Source organism: Lepidochelys olivacea, assembly GCF_965140295.1.
Source record: "Lepidochelys olivacea isolate rLepOli2 genome assembly, chromosome: 10".
In the NCBI taxonomy this organism is placed as follows: Eukaryota; Metazoa; Chordata; order Testudines; family Cheloniidae; genus Lepidochelys; species Lepidochelys olivacea.
The window spans coordinates 63572993-63589679 of NC_140420.1; the positions used below are offsets into that span (position 1 = coordinate 63572993).

General features: G+C 38.8%; 1 protein-coding gene across 4 annotated transcripts in view; it reads right to left on the reverse strand.

Annotated features, from left to right (window-relative positions):
- The window catches only part of DMXL2 (Dmx like 2), a 105693-nt gene that overhangs the window by 3020 nt on the left and 85986 nt on the right, over nt 1-16687 (reverse strand). For 3 of the 4 annotated variants that reach the window (XM_084642376.1, XM_084642375.1, XM_084642373.1), the window contains exons 33-43: nt 15022-15139; nt 14105-14167; nt 13617-13703; nt 13388-13509; nt 11886-12024; nt 10712-10772; nt 10459-10586; nt 5874-5951; nt 5074-5165; nt 3556-3608; nt 1214-1431 (exon numbers count right to left, since the gene is read on the reverse strand). In XM_084642376.1, coding sequence (XP_084498502.1) covers nt 1214-1431; nt 3556-3608; nt 5074-5165; nt 5874-5951; nt 10459-10586; nt 10712-10772; nt 11886-12024; nt 13388-13509; nt 13617-13703; nt 14105-14167; nt 15022-15139 — 1159 coding nt within the window. The remainder of the gene's footprint in view (nt 1-1213; nt 1432-3555; nt 3609-5073; nt 5166-5873; nt 5952-10458; nt 10587-10711; nt 10773-11885; nt 12025-13387; nt 13510-13616; nt 13704-14104; nt 14168-15021; nt 15140-16687) is intronic. The other variant, XM_084642374.1, reaches the window with a different exon arrangement.

Sequence of the window (16687 nt, forward strand, 5' to 3'; positions counted from 1 at the left end):
TATCTATTCAGGGGACACCATCACAGGGCCTAATAACATCAGCCACACTATCAGAGGCTTGTTCACCTGCACATCCACCAATGTGATATATGCCATCGTGTGCCAGCAATGCCCCTCTGCCAAGTACACTGGTCAAACTGGACAGTCTCTACGTAAAAGAATAAATGGACACAAATCAGATGTCAAGAATTATAACATTCATAAACCAGTCAGAGAACACTTCAATCTCTCTGGTCACGCGATTACAGACATGAAAGTTGTGATATTAAAACAAAAAAAACTTCAAAACCAGACTCCAGCGAGAGACTGTTGAATTGGAATTCATTTGCAAATTGGATACAATTAACTTAGGCTCGAATAGAGACTGGGAGTGGCTAAGTCATTATGCAAGGTAACCTATTTCCCCTTGTTTTTTCCTAACCCCCCCACCCCCAGACGTTCTTGTTAAACCCTGGATTTGTGCTGAAAATGGCCCAACTTGATTATCGTACACATTGTAAGGAGAGTGATCACTTTAGATAAGCTACTACCAGCAGGAGAGTGGGGTGGGTGGAGAGAAAACCTTTTGTAGTGGTAAACACCCATTTTTTCATGCTTTGTGTGTATAAAAAGATCTTCTATACTTTCCACAGTATGCATCCGATGAAGTGAGCTGTAGCTCACGAAAGCTCATGCTCAAATAAATTGGTTAGTCTCTAAGGTGCCACAAGTACTCCTTTTCTTTTTGCGAATACAGACTAACACGGCTGTTACTCTGAAACCTGTCTTATCTGACTATAAAACATACTGCACCTCTATAGCATGGTTTAGCTAAGGCAAAGCTTCTGCATGCTCTCTCTCTGTTGCATTCACCTATTGTCTTTCCTCTTGTATTCAGACTGCAAACACTGTGGGACAGGGAGTGTGCTTTTGCAGTGTCTAAGCAGAATTGGGTACTGGCCCACGACTGGAGTTCCTAGGCACTACCCCAATACAACTAGTTAAAATTCTTATTTAGAATTTGATGTTATACAGCTACTGTGACTACCCTATAGATCAAGCTGGCTGTTTTTTAACAATTACTATAGCACTGTTGCAGGCAAAAGAAATCCAAAGGAAAACAAGAACATATTCAGAAAGGAAGACCATAATAAATTAAGATAAATCAGCATAATGCACTGTGCTTTCTCTATGTAAAATTCATATAAAAATTCAGTCACTTCAATAATCTTACCTTCATGTTACCTTCTGCTGAGCCTGTTGCAAAGTATTCTTCAGAAGGATCTAGCGAAAGAGCCTTAATAGCAGAGTCATGCGCTTGGAAGGTATGCAGGATTTGTCTCTGTCGGATGTCAAAGATGCAGACACATCCTTTTCTGCCTCCAGAAATCAACAGTTGCTGCTTAGGTGCATACTGAAGCACTGTGGCACCATGATCATGACAAGTGAAGGCTGAGACACATTGTAAAATTGTTACAGATCTGTAGTCTTGTGTAGTCTTCAATTTTAAAGTACAGTTCTAGTCTGAAAGGTGACTGGCAGTTTTTTACTCCATAGATATGCTCCTTTTGAGGGTGTGTGTATACAGTCATATCTGCTACATGCATAACAATAACTCTTTACACTCATTAGAGCTGCAGAGCCAGGAGAACTAAGAGTGAGATGGATTCTATTATTCCTTTAATCAGTTAATTTTGATTTATAGTTTAAACACACATCCCTAGTTGAAATTATAAAAATTGAGAAAATATAAAATTCATACTGTATGTTAAATTACATTAAAAAAACTAATAAAAATATGGAAGTTGTAAAGCGGAGCACTCAGTTAGAAAATGCCAAAAAAAGGTTGTGCAAACTTAATTCAGCCATCTTGTGTGCATGCATTATGATGATCTTCAGTTATGGGATCAAACGCTATTTTCTCCACAGGACCTCTGCTTCGTTCATTTTCTCTTAAAACTGAGATCCAATACTTCTGTGACATCGTACAGAAACTAACTACATTTTACAGCCCATATTTTTTAAATGTGTTAAAAAATTTGCCTGTAACTCGCATGTATAGCTGCTTGAGCAAATGCAGTGATTACTAGCTACATGCATACTTATTAAAAAAATGTTTTAAGACAAGAAAATTTAAGCACAAGTTCAATTCTGAGTTGTTGAAGTAAAAGATGAAAGTACTAGACAGAGGCAAATACATTCATGAAACAAAAACATCCGTTGTTAAAACACAGGGTTAACCGCAAATGCTAAATTAGATTTGCTTTGTTGTACCAATATACACTCATGGTATTCCAAGATGCGTCTATGAGCACAATACTCAGAGCTGTCCTTCACAATCAGAGCTGGCTTGCTAATGTGGCACCAGAAGACTGACTCTACAATGTCTGGCAGCCAATAACATAATTCCTTTCTAAACTTAGACCCAGCCTGGGTTATAAGATGGCTGGCAGGTGGCTAAGCACTCACCATATCAGGCACAGTCAAGTCTATCAGCCTCTCTACTGTATGTGGCATATAAAAAGACTCCAGCCCCAAAGGTCTTCATTCCCCAACAAGCAGAATAAAGAATAAAGAAAAGTTTATAAACCCTTTATAAACACCAAGTCCAAGGCAGTTATCTTTACTGGTTATGTGGATAAGAACATCAATGGAGGAGCTAATGATGGTCTAAAACAAGGCCCCACTCTGAGCCCTTCACTCTTCAGCTGATCAACATCAAGTAGCACAGGGAGCAATATCCTGACATCAGAATCCCCTTTCAGACTATTACATTTTCTCTTGGCTGCATGTCCTTCCCCACAATCACAACTCCTCTGTTGCTGGACTTTCCCCCCTTTTCACCGTAATCACTCCATCTAATCTTTCCCATCCTTGCAGCTTCCCTCACTCCAAAGACCTCAAAAATAAATCCTCTTTCGTCACAATTTATATTAACATGAAGAGGAAAAAATCCATCATGGAACATTCTATACCGTCAAGATAGATACACACACAACTTCCCAACCATACAACCTTTCCTGTAACTCTTGTGTCCATCCTTGACCTTGTTTGTTAAACTTAAGTGGGCATCATGCCTGAATTAGACTGTAAAGCTCTTTGGGACAGGCCCTGTAACTTCTTAGTCACAACCACCAACATACAGCTCCCCTGCTTCAAAGCAGTGCTGAAAGCTCTAATTAACTGCCAGTTTCAGGAGAGGTCTATATGCAGACTTATGGACCTGTTGTTAATGATGACTAAAAAATTTGAACATTCGGTGCCAAAATCGAACAGCTGCATTCAAATATTTAACCCTTTATAAACACCTTCACAAGATGGCCTTGCATGTGACCTTTTCTGATGCTTTTTTTTTTTTTTTACACATTTTGGTATGTACAAAAGTAGACTCATGTTGGAGGCCATAAAATCTACTGTTTCAAGACACTCAGCAGTACTGGTATTGCACTGATTAACTTGTAATATAGATGTTTAGTCTAGCCCCATATGAAATTTTCCCCTCAAAATCCACGCACAAATCCCACTTGCTTCTTTAACCATTAAAAAAACTGAAATATGTTTTAGTGCAGTACTTACCGTGAATGAGACTGTTACCAGGGGATACCAAAGTGTCCCACAAGCACACATTTCTGGTGGAAAAACAAAACAAGTCATGATGGCAACTTGCTAAATGATCCCTGGGCTAGTATGGGTCACTTAGAAGATGAGGAGGACTTGTGCAGGACCTTCGCAGTCACAGGGGGAAGACATGCAAAAGCACAAATGACAGTTAAGAGCCTAACTCCAGTTGATTGAGTCATTCAAGTCTTTGAAAAACTTTGAAATCCCCATTGGGGACTATGCTTGACTCTGCCTTCCTTGAAGGCTAAGGGCTTCTCTACACAGTGCTTTGGTCTGCACTGGAGAGGTTTAAACTTTAGTCTGCATTACCGTGTTGTGCACTGACTGGCCCATGTGGACCCCTGATCCTGCACACTAAGAGTTCTCTAGTGCACATCAACATAGTACAATTTGAAACAGGACTACATTGATATGCAACAGGGAACTTTTAGTGTGCACCAGGTGTTAGTGCACAACACGCTAGTGTGGACTAAAACACATGTAGACAAGCCCTTGTTGTTAGTCTTACAGGAAGGCTGGGAAACATACACGCCATTCAATATCATAACAAGGATTGCCTCCTGCATTTACTAAATAAGCTCCTCCCCAACCCAGTACAAATGTACCCGTCAGAACGAGTTGCAGTTGGGATGTATGGAGACCTCTGAGTAATGATAAAGACAGCCACATTAGAAATGAAACCAGAAGAGATAATAAAACAAAAAGAGGTGCTCAGTCAAAAACCCTTGGTTCCAGGCAGTAGATCTCAATAATATGTATTTAATTAAAGGAGGAAAAAGGATAATTTAGCACTTAGTGATAAGGAACTTTGAGAAGCCAACAGAATAAGGGGAACCAGTCTGCAGAAGGAAAGTAACTGAAGGAGTGACACACAAGCAGGCAGCCATGCACATACAGCTTGTAAGGGAATTCAACAGCGTTTAGAACACTGGGCTTCAAAATTCTGGCTTCAAGATCCAAAGATCTGTTTCAGGTAGCTTTGCTGAAAGCCTTTCACTTCTCAGCCTAGATATTTTTATCTATTTTTGACTGCATACTGAAGAAGCAAAAAAGAAAGAAAATAAGGTGGGTCTGAGGGTAGATGTTTTTACTAATTGAGAAATTAAGAAAGAAAAAACCCTAAAAACGCGAGAGTTGTAGAAGATGCTGTTTTCGCTTCTACTTTTAAATGCTGTTTTTGCCTCTACTTTTAGCTGATAAGGATGGAATACTGCTTTAGGCAGAAACCTTGAGATAAGGTAGCGTCCGGAGGGAGTTTATATAAACAAACTGACAACCGTTAGCCGTTGACGTACGTAACAGGAAGGTATAAATACTTGTCTTTTACTGCTTGTAGGGGGAAGGTCTGCCTAAGGTCGGGGGAACCCCTGTCCCACCGCAGTCTTTCCTTGCAATTGCTCATAATAAACTGCCTCTGGCTTGTTGCTAACAAACGCAGAGTAAGGACTTGTTTTCTTCCACAATTTACCACACCTGTTATCGTTGGACTGCCCGGATGTAGCCACTAGACTTGAAGAGGTAATGAACGCAAAGTCACTTGTGGTTTTAGTGTGACACTGCCAACTCTATAAAATGAAACAAAAAACTATCACCAAGATGCAATCTTATCACCTATACATCAAAGTTTCTAACAACTTAAATATATTTAGTCATATGTATTTCTACTAATGGCATAACACTAGCAAGGACTTTAAATACAAACTCTGATTACTTTGATTCATTACTAAAATCCCTATAGGAAGCAACACTGAAAGTGCAGAGAACAAAAAGATAAATTTTTATTAGAAATTCTAGTATTAAGAAAAATTCAAAAATAATTCACTATGTAATTAAACTGTGACAAATACAGAGTACAGTATGTTTTATCAATTTGAATTCACAATTAAGTGCTGGCTTTGTGTGCTGTATAATTAACAGCAAAGAATTGAGAAGAGTGAAGTGTGGGTTTTTTTTGTTTTTTTTTAAAAAGCTTGATGTGCACTACAATAGATTTCAGTCTTAGTAAATTCAAGGACAATGCTTAGGTTACATCTGTCATCACATTACAGCTTGTTGTTTACTCCTGAAATGAATTCTTCAAAGCTGTGTCCATCAAACACTATACTTGTTTTGACAGTCTGCCAATTAGCACAGCAGAGAAAAACATTAATCAAGAATCTGAACGTTATCTGAACCTGCTTTTGACCTGTTTGAAGCTTTGTAAAGTAAGAGACACTCAGTCTTGGTTCCTAAACATTTCTCCTATAAAAAGAAAGAATGATTTTATTACGTACCAGATATGGTTTAGGATTAGATACAATTTGGTTGACTTGCCAAATACTTAAATATCCCTCTCCATCCGCCACGCCACACTGCAAGAAAATAATTTCATTTATTCTATAAACTGCTGAAAAGGTCTCCAGTGGCCAGTCTTACCTTTTCATCACTTTTGTGATATTTAACAAGAAGCTGAAATAGCTGCATGTATATTTAAATACAGTGGGTAAAAATCTGAAAGGCACTTGTGTGATTCAAGACTCTTAAGTTTCATTTTCAAATGTGACTTGGGCACTTAGGCACCTAAATCCTTTTGTGGCTTTAGGCCTAAGTCCAAAATTTAGAACCTCAAAAACTCTGCTCAGCTGGTGCCTAAACTTCTATCCATGAGCGTGCAAAAAGCCAGCTACATCCTGATGCTGCTGAGTGGCTCCATGCTTAAACCCTAGAAGGATTCATAAACTAGGCCTTTCCCCCCGGCAACCCAAACAGGTTCAAATCCCCACTCTGCCGGATCTGAAATAGGGACTTCAACTCAGATTTCCAATCGCTCACGTGAATGCCCTGCCACTGAGCAAGAGGATAGTCTAGGGTGCCTGTCCCACAATCTCTCCTGTTGAAGCTGTTCCTCTTTGTATAAATACTTAAATATTCATTGGGCCAGAGAATGTGTGACAATAAAGCTATAGCCAAGTTGTTAGCACATTCACATGGGAGTCTGGTTCGAGTCCCAGCGCTAGGCCAAGGCGCACTATGGAACTACTAGTGTGCGGTGGCAAGGTCCACACAGCCATTTAGTGCGCAGCAAGCTAGTGCTCTGTATGTCCAAACACCGGCTTGTCACACACCAACAGATAAGCCTTAAGTCTCTTTGAAATGTTCCTATACGATGCAGCCCTCTTTTGAGACTGGGACTCTGGTACTTTTGAAAAAAATTTCCTATATGTTTGAAGTAGATTTTATTTTTAAATTTTTAATTTTAAATACCTCAGCATATGTTAGACCTGATACCCCAACACACTAATGAAACAAGTTTAATTAAAAAAAAACAAACACTCATGATGTCCTATAAAAATGATTTAGGAATGATTATACAATAACTGCATTGTACTATGTGTGGCAAAGCCACAGGGAGCTCTGCAGATCAACACAAATGAGTAGCAATTAAACCTTTAGATCACACTTTGGTACACTGTATGTGCTTCACAGACAGTGTTTTAAAGAACATTTAAAATATTTCACTGATACTATTCAAATCCCTGTACTTGTAAAGTCAGGCTTCATTAGTTCCATGATGTGGTTTTATGTTTCTAGCTGCCCCTAAATGTGGGGCTTGTCCGGGATTCTGGGATGACCCTTTTTGTTGTCCTGTAACTGGCTTAGAGGGATGCCAAAACATCCCTAATTCACAGCAAGTCACTTTTATTCACTTAAGGTTGTAATAAGGTTAATCAAAGTCAAACAAAGTTAGTTTGTCTTCACATACACAGTAAAATATACAGAACCAGTCCTGAAAAATCAGAAGATATGGCTATTGCAGGAAACAAAAAAGAAGGGTTGGCAAATTCCTCTTAACTGCTTGGCAACTTCCTTCTTATAACTGGGCATCTGTTCCCTGCTGAGTCACTTCCTCCCTCCTGATCCTCTTAATCCTCTGGAGCCCCTCCACCCCCACAGACTTGCTTCCAGGGGAGCTCCATTTACATTACTTTCCTCCTCCCATCCCCTCCCCTGTTCCACCATGTACGGTGGGGCCAGACAGGACTCCTATTCCCTAAATGGCTCCACAGTGGGCTCAACCCCAAGCACCTTCCTCCTTTGAACAGGAGGGTTTAATATATTTGTTTGGTACTGTGAGGTGTTTCAAAGACTTAAGCTTATCCAGGAAGCAGAGCAGGAGATGCCAGCTGGCAATTACTCTAGTTTGAATAAATCCCACTTCTGCAAGATGGCCAGCAGGAAAGAATCCGTGAATGAACACTTACTCTTTTTTAATCTTACATTAAAACGATGGCAAAGAGGAATCCGCCTACTTCAGAAAAGGGAAGCAGGCAGAAATTGGTGTGTGTAATAAACATAAATGGGTCCAATAAATGAAGGATTTTGGTTGAATTTGGAGGCTGTTCAAAAGAAATTGTTCAGGATACACAAGACTTCTAACCTAGCCCTATGTTTGTGGGGAGATCACACATGCTGGAGGGACTCCAGTGAGTTCCATTTTCAGGCAGGGGATTCTTTGGCCAGACTTGGTCCAGGCTAAGGGGAAGGAGCTCTAGCTATTCACTAGCATCAACTTCTTTTCAGGTGTCCCTCTGCCATTCCAGCTTTCCAGCCAGGACCAAATATACATCTACAGCTCTCTCCATTAGCCTAAAACCCACACTGGGCACCCTTGTGGTCATTCACCCACATAGCCCTTGTCCTAAAATCTGCCACCATCTGTCACTGGTCCAAGACTGAGTGCTACCCATCTTGCATGTCAGCCCAATTAAATTTTAGAAGAATTTTGAGATGGAGAAGGAAATGTATAGTGGCTTAAAAGAGTGACTGCTTTTTGGAAGTTGCTTGCATGTTGGCAATGGAATTGGTAGTCCCAGTGGCAATGGATTTGTGGGAAGAACATACAGATGAGGCAGTCAAGAATGCACAACTATCTGACCTGCAAATCATTATCACTTCAGAGCTGACTGTGACTTTGACTGTTCTTTTTTTTTTTTTAAATGAAAAATGCCGAGTTTGTTGACACTTTTTGCAGGAACATGTCTCAGGTCCAGAATGGAATTTCTAGTCTGCACCAGAGAGACACCCACTCCAGAACAGCCAACAGAATGGTGTTTAGGACACTCACCTGAGTTGTGGGAGACCAGGTTCAAGTTGGGGCAAGTCTGATTCAGTGCAGAGACTTGCAACTGGGTCTCCCACATCCATGTTAAGTGCCCTAACCATGAGGCTCCCTTCTGTTCTGGGTTGGGTGTCACTCTGTTTTTTTGGGAAAAATGTTGAAAGTTCTCTGTTCTGTCCTAATGCACAATGGGAATATTTTTGAAATCTCAAAACATTTTTGTGGGGCATTTTCTCAATGAGCTCTACTTAGGTCTATAATCAATCAGTTACCATCACTTTGTAACTTCTATTAAATGATTCCTTAGGATCACTATCACCTTACAGGAAAAACTTTCAAAACCAGTTCTGTTAGTCCAGTATATCTTCTGTTTTCTCTTTTTTTTAATCAGTACAGATATTTGAATGAAATCCAGAACATGTCTCCTGTCTAGAGGCTCCTCTGCTCTTGATGTTCTTTCCCTACCTGAAATACTAATCCTCAGTCTGAGGGAGAAGATGACTTTAAAGCCACTGTTATACTCTCCAATTCTTGGGCTGTCTGGGCAAGGATTGAGTCCACCAATATAAGTTACAGCAGCCCGAAGTCTGCTCTAAGTAATGTCTGGTGGCTCACGGGACCTCAGAGCCATTCTGGTAGCTGGGCATCCTAACACCATAGACCGGTACAGGAAGTGAAGTATGTGTCACAATGGTGGCTCTGTGCATTGTAGGATTCCCCAAGGTTGAGGAGAATTAAAGGATGTTTACAGCTTCTTTGTTCCAGTGGAGCAGCACAAAGCAGACAGACAGCACTACTGAATCAAGCCCAAATGATTTTTAAAGTTTGAGCCATCTGCATCTCTATAGCACAGAAATAACAAAAATATATTTGTAATCATACTACAGCTTTTCTGCTGAGACTTTTGCAAAATGTGCTCACTATAAAAAGAAAATACAAATCTAGTAATTGTATTTATGCCACTCTCCTAAAAATATCTTATGATTCTCAATTGAACACTTTAATACTAGTGCTAACGTCTCTCTGCACTTAAACTGCAAGGTGGAATAGCCTCAATATTGAGCTTGACTGACTACAGTGGAGGTATAAATCAGAGGGTTTTTTTGTTTGTTTGTTCGTTTTTTTGGACGAGTTTCTGTACAGTACTATGAGGATATATGCTGCCATAATATTCCATATTTGTTTTGTAATACTCAATCATTGACAATGTGGCCATCTCCCAGATTGGTTGCCCTTCATCAAAATCCTATTTAAGGTCAAAATGTTGAACCCATTACTCATATTTAGATGAGTAATTGTTCACCACTGAGAGCAAGGGGTTGACAGCTTGGCTCCTGCTAAATGTGGCTTTATGCATCTAAATAAGGACCTGTTTCTACAAAAATTATTACTAAGTGAGTAGCTCCAGTGACTTAAAGTTGGATTACTCATGGTAATAACTATTTCTAGGATTAGTCAAAGTAGTTAGTCTCTACAATGGTCATTAATATGAATAGTGAAAGTTGCTTATTCAATACAGCAGTAAATGTATATTTGAAGAGTGTCTGACCTTAAATATCCACATGTAGCTTTAACAATTTGTGTTTGCTAGATTGTATTCTGTATTTTATATGTGTTGAACCAAATCTCTTCTACATTCTAACACACTCTAAACATTTTTGTGCTCCCCTAGTTTAAAAACTGGCTAAGGTGTCCACAGTATAATCAAATGTTCATTTAAAAAGAAGAGGCAGAAAAACCCATATTTGGGGAGGACTAACCTTATTGCCCTGGGAATTGAAATACATTCTAGTAACCCTTGCGTTGCCAGCTTGTCGGAAGCATATCAGCTGCTGTGGCCTTGTCCATTCAAACATTCGAACGCTACCATCTTGGGCTCCTGTGAGATCTGGGGAAAGGGAAATATAGTTGATTTATTAATCAACAGGAAAATATCATAACATTTATTCTGTATTATGTTTTGAAAAACAAATACATTTTTCACTTTCACATTGTTAAATAGAAATTACTTACAATACTGATGGACTGGATGAGAAGCCATTCTCTTGACATTATTCAGATTTCTTTTAATGAGCTTCATATAAAAGAAATATCACATTCAATTTGTGAACTTCAAAGATTAACTACTTTTGAACAAGTTTGGAAAACATAATTACTACACAATGAACTGTCTCTTTGTCCTCTACCTATAGATGGTTAATTGTTAACCATACTCTGATCCAATTACTTTTAGTTGCAACACAACAACTAAGGACTGAATTCAGCAAAGGATTCCTAGTCAGGACAGCACTTAAGCATGCGCTCAACTTTAGGCATGTCCCACTGAAGGACCCTGTACTTAAATGCTTTTCAGATTTGAGATCTGAAACAAAAGTTACATATTGCCTTTCAATTGGCATTTAAAAAAAAAAAATCTGTCACGGAGAAAGATAATAATGGTAGGGTATTAATTTAAACCAGGGGTGGCCAGCCTGAGAAGGAGCCAGAATTTACCAATGTACATTGCCAAAGAGCCACAGTAATACATCATCAGCCCCCCATGAGCTTTCCTGCCCCCTCCCACGCACTGGCAGCCCCACCAATCAGTGCCTCCCCCTTCATCCCCGCACCTCCCAATCAGCTGTTTCATGGAATGCAGGAGGTGGGGAGGGGGGAGGAGCGAGGGCACAGCGGGCTCAGGGGACGGAATGGGAGGGGGTGGAGTGGGGGAAGAACCTGTGGCAGAGCCGGGGTTGAGCAATGAGCACCCCCCGGCACATTGGAAAGTTGGCGCCAGTAGCCCCAGCCCCAAAGTCAGTGCCTATACAAGGAGCTGCATATTAACTTCTGAAGAGCCGCATGTGGCTCTGAAGCCACAGGTTGGCCACCCCTGATTTATACAATCAAAATACATGTAGGAATTCAGTAGATTAATCTATTGTGCAAGAAAAAAAAACCTTTTGGAGATTTATTTTCTAAGAAGTGTGGGAACATAATTTATACTATTCATTGATTGATGAAACAAGTAAGTTATAGGCATGCCAACCCAAAATTATTAATGTAAGAGAATATTTAATTAGTTTGGCATTATTTTGCCAGCTGATGATTATCCTATGACCATCCAATGAAATAAAATGAAAGCGTGCTTCTGAGTGTAGATCTTTCTATTAACTAACTATATAAATAGCGAACAAAACAAACTGCATACCACACCAGCTCCAGTGCTAGTTTGTCCGCTACCTAACCATGGCATCGGTGAAGACGGCTGCATCTGATTCACTCCAAATGATGGTGCACTTGACTGAGTGAGTGTTGTGGTAGAACCACGGAAGTCAAGGTCATCTGAACTGTAAAAAAATATATATATATACCAGTGTAACACTTTATTACTGTTACATTTTGCTGTTCATCTTTTTTTTTTAAGTAATAGTGGCTGTGACAGATTGCAACTGCATGCTATATCTTCAGAGATCATATCATATTATATTAAGTTTACAAATGGTTTATGTATCGTTGTGGGCCAGGGACTGTATGCAACTCCAGAGGGAAGGGCTACCATAGTGCCTCTAGGTGGTGGTGGGGAGGAGGGATGGTAATTAATCATTCAGGTTGTAAACTCCTCCAGAGAGGCTTGCATATACTGGTTCAAATGGGATTTTCAGAGACCAGCAGTCAGAGAAAGTCTTTTGGTGTAAAAAGATTGAGTTTAAATTGTCATGGGGCCTTTATTTTGATTCAGCAAATGGACAGACCTTCTGTCCAATGGGGGCCCCAAACCCATGTGGAAGGGTTGGAAGGACTTCAGCTTACTAAGACCCCCAAAGCCTGATGGGTGACTGTTGGTAAGCATTTAGCAAGCGTATAGGAACTTATTGTGTTTAGATGTTTTCTCTAACGCTTTTACCCTAAAAATAAATGTATTTTGCTTTAAGGGTGGTTGGTAATTGGTGTACACCATTGTAGCCCCTAGAAAAAAGTTAACCACAGATGCTGGACCCTAGTCAGACCTGCTGGGGAAATCACAAGGGACTGCAAGCCTAAATATTCTGTTTGCAGGGGGAAAGATGTAGGTCACCACTACGTGGAGCTGTGACAGATGGGACCCTGAAATGGGTGGGTGAAAGTGGGTGCCCTCCAGGAAAACCAAGAGCGGGGAAAGTCCAAAGGTGCAGTTAATCTTGACACTGTGACAGGCCTGCCGACAGCAATTCCAGGCCTCAGGGCCAGCGCCGTCTCTACAGGGATGCAGGGCCTGAGGCGGAAGTGACACATCTGTCACTTCTGGGACTGACTGTGCTGGCCAATCACACCAGCCCTCGGGGGCCCCCCAAAGTGCGGGACCCAGAGCAGTAGCGCGCACCTAGAAGCCCTGCGGCCTGCCTGGGCTATTTAAAAGGGCCCAGGGCTTCCGGCCACCATGGGCCCCTGGGCCTTTTTAAATTGCCTGCCCCCTTTGCCCCTGTCAGTGGGCCTGCTTTGAACAAACTGTGTGACCTTGGGCAAGTCACTCAAAACTTTGTGCCTCCATTTCCCCATCTATAAAATGAGGATAATGGTACTTAGCTGCCTTTAAAGTGCTTTGAGATCTATGGAAGAAGTGTGTATGTTTTATTATTGACAACAACAAAAATGTGAACTATCTGCACTTGTGTCTATACTGTCAAAGTAAAAAGTTACCTTAAATATAATTGCAAAGAAAGAAAAACTAACCTTTTAGATTCTCTGTCATATTCTTCCCCAATCCATATAAATGACTGAGCAGCCAACAGAGCTGAAACATCAAGTTCTTGCACATCATGTGTAGATGCTAAAACAATTTCACTACTGTTTGCCTGCAGAGTACAAACAGATAACATACACTAATTTTAATTAAGAACTTAGAGCAACACAAACACAGTGATTTAATAACACAGTTAGTAGTAATGTTATTGGCTTTTACCTTATTAACTGCAAATGCCATTATCATATCAGACTCTTTGTGAATTATTTTTGCTTTTCCCCCTGGGTAGCCGAGATCTGCTTCAACCTACAAAACATTGACAGGTAATTTTAACTGGTGTATAAACAATGTTTTGTAGTGGTATGGACAGACCGCAAAATCTATAGAAATTCATGCAAGAAAAGTTCAGTGGCCTCAGCATTGGTTAGGAAGCTAAACTTCAGACTTTTTGCACTCACTGGTGTTCTAAAAGCCAAAAATTGTATATTTTAAAGTTTAAAAACCCCCCACAAGTTGTGTGAGTAACACAATTTACAAGGGGTTCACTTATCCCAATCATAGGACATCCAAAGTTAATGCACTGATTAAGAGTCTGCCACACAGAGACTACATAGAACATTTAGCTTCTGTCAGTCATATTAGAAAAGAACAGCCAGTCCCACAGAACTTTTAAGAATGTGCTAAAGGTTTGGGAGAAGGGATACTACCTTGTTTTTGTGATCTTCTGCTACGCAGTTTTGTTTGACCTGCTCCACACGATCTTCTACAGACTACATAACACCACACAGTCACAAACACAAAACACATGCACAAACAAATATAAAAAAAGAATGAAACATTCCAAACTAGCTTTAAAAGGCCACCCCTCTCAGTAAATGATGACAAATGTGTTTAATTTTTTATAAAAGGCACAGAAACTAAGACAGGAATCTAAACAAACTCACTTAATGTAATGCCTCTTAGATGAACACAAAATGTATGGTATAAAAAGTACTTATCCCACAATTTTATTAGACTTGCAAATAAATTTATATTCTTTTCTTTTAAAAAATGTATGACACAATAAATAAAAGGAGGAGCAACACACACACAAACTTCATACTTACAGGAAGTTTTAAGACAGTAAGTAGTACACTTGTTTCCAGTTTGTTACACATCAAAGTTTAAATTTAATTGCAACTAATTTCAGTTGTAATTATGATAGTCATAAAAATCAATATTATATATCACTATATAATATTATGTATATGTATATATTACACATGCATATATACATATATTGAAATGAGAAATTATTTGTTTAAATATATTATATATGACAAGCCACAGAGATTCAACAATACTCAATTAATTTATTACTGTTATCCTATAGCAAAATAAAATGTTTTTAAATATATATACTGCATTGTAAACTCAGCTATGCCTTGTCCAAGAATATACATTTTTAGTTGATTTGTACTTTTAAAATCACCATGATAGCATGCTGTTTATTAAACATTGCTGAAGTGAAAAACAGGAAACTGAAATGCCAACCAAAATGAAAATATTAAAACAAAAATTAGAATGGAGACACTTAAAGATTAAGGAAATGTAAAAAAGCCTTTGAATTATTAGTTTTGTTTACCTCACTTTGCTTTCTTTTCTTAGTGAATATATATCTTATGAAGGTCTCCTGAAGAAGTTCTTGTTTCACAAGAAAATGCCATAGTCTTTTAACTGGAAGTGATGAATAATCCCTTGATCTGAAAGAAAAAAATGTGTTTGGTTTTTTTTAAATATAATTTTCAATATAAAATTCATCATGGTCATAATATAATTAAATGTGGACAAAAATGTGAAGAGACTCCAAAACATTTTAGATGCAATTCAGTGTGAAACAAAATGATGGATTTGTATGCTCTGTGTTCTATCCAAGACAAGTCATAAGGAATAAAAACTTTCCTGGACTTCCTCTGTGATACCACATTACACAGAGCTACTGAATTCAAAGGGATTGTGGGCCAGAACTTGTTTCCTTGATTCACATACATTAATATATTTACACTGTGGTGAAGTTACTCTCATATTACAATTGTGGCACCAGGATGACACAAATAAATCATGTAAAATGCTTTTACATATTTCTTCTAATATTCAAAAGGTGTTTGGCAATTCTCCAAAATGGGCCATATTTTTGGAGTGTAATGTACGCGCCCTCCTCATGTGCACACACATCATATATCATTTGAAGCCTTATTTTATATACATTTAAATGAGGTACGATGTGGAGCTGTCAAATTCTGCTGTAAGACTGTAAATAAGCCTGTGAAACAACAGTATTCAAAATGAGTGTGTCCTTTTTTGCAGTTCCATAAACACTGCAAATTACTATGACTACAGTTTTTACTATTTAAGTTAAACACTTTAATGTGGTGTTTACTGGTCAAAGCTATCAAATGGCAATGTAAGATTTTTATTGGTTTTTCATGAGCAAGTATTTTTTTCAAAAATGATGGAGCTATTTAGCATGTGACAAATGGCAAATATCATTTGCAATATACTAAAATGAAATGTTTTCATATTGCATATTCTTAATTATCAAAGTATCTCATAAGTGACTGTAATAGATATAAATAAGTATACGTGGATTCTTAATGTTTTATTCATTTGTATGTTTTTGAATATATAATGTAGCATCTAATCTGCCTGGTAGAAGGTTTCAATTTGTAATTGCCTATGCATACAGTACTAGCCTTGGCTATATTCTAAAAACTAGCTTTTTAATTCAGTGACCCTATGCACAAGTCAGTATTAGAGATGGCAGTACACAGCTTCATATTGGGGGTTCAAGCAATCAAAATGCTCACTAAACAAAAATAGTATTAAAATTGCCAACGTATAGATCTAATTCATATCTATTTTAGCACAAGTCTATACACTTGTATAAACTAAAAAATAATGATGGTGGTGGAAATGCTAACAATATACTTTGGGAATTTTACCATTACCACTAAAGTTACAGTATGTGGGAGGATACAAGCCCTTAAAGCTTACATCGAAGAGACAGACTCGACACAAACACGTTTTTCATAGTTTGGGAAAAGAAAATCAAAAGAACACAAAACTGTTAAACTACCAGTGCTGGACAGAATTCTGTGGTGTTTGCAGCAGAAGCCAGGAGAGATTAATTATATTGGCAGCTACTAGATGAGTTTTCTATTTTAGAAGAGGTGCCATCAATACTCTATCACAGGAATTGCTTCCAGAAATACACAAGTTGAATTTGGGACATGTCAGAGTTGTATAGAACC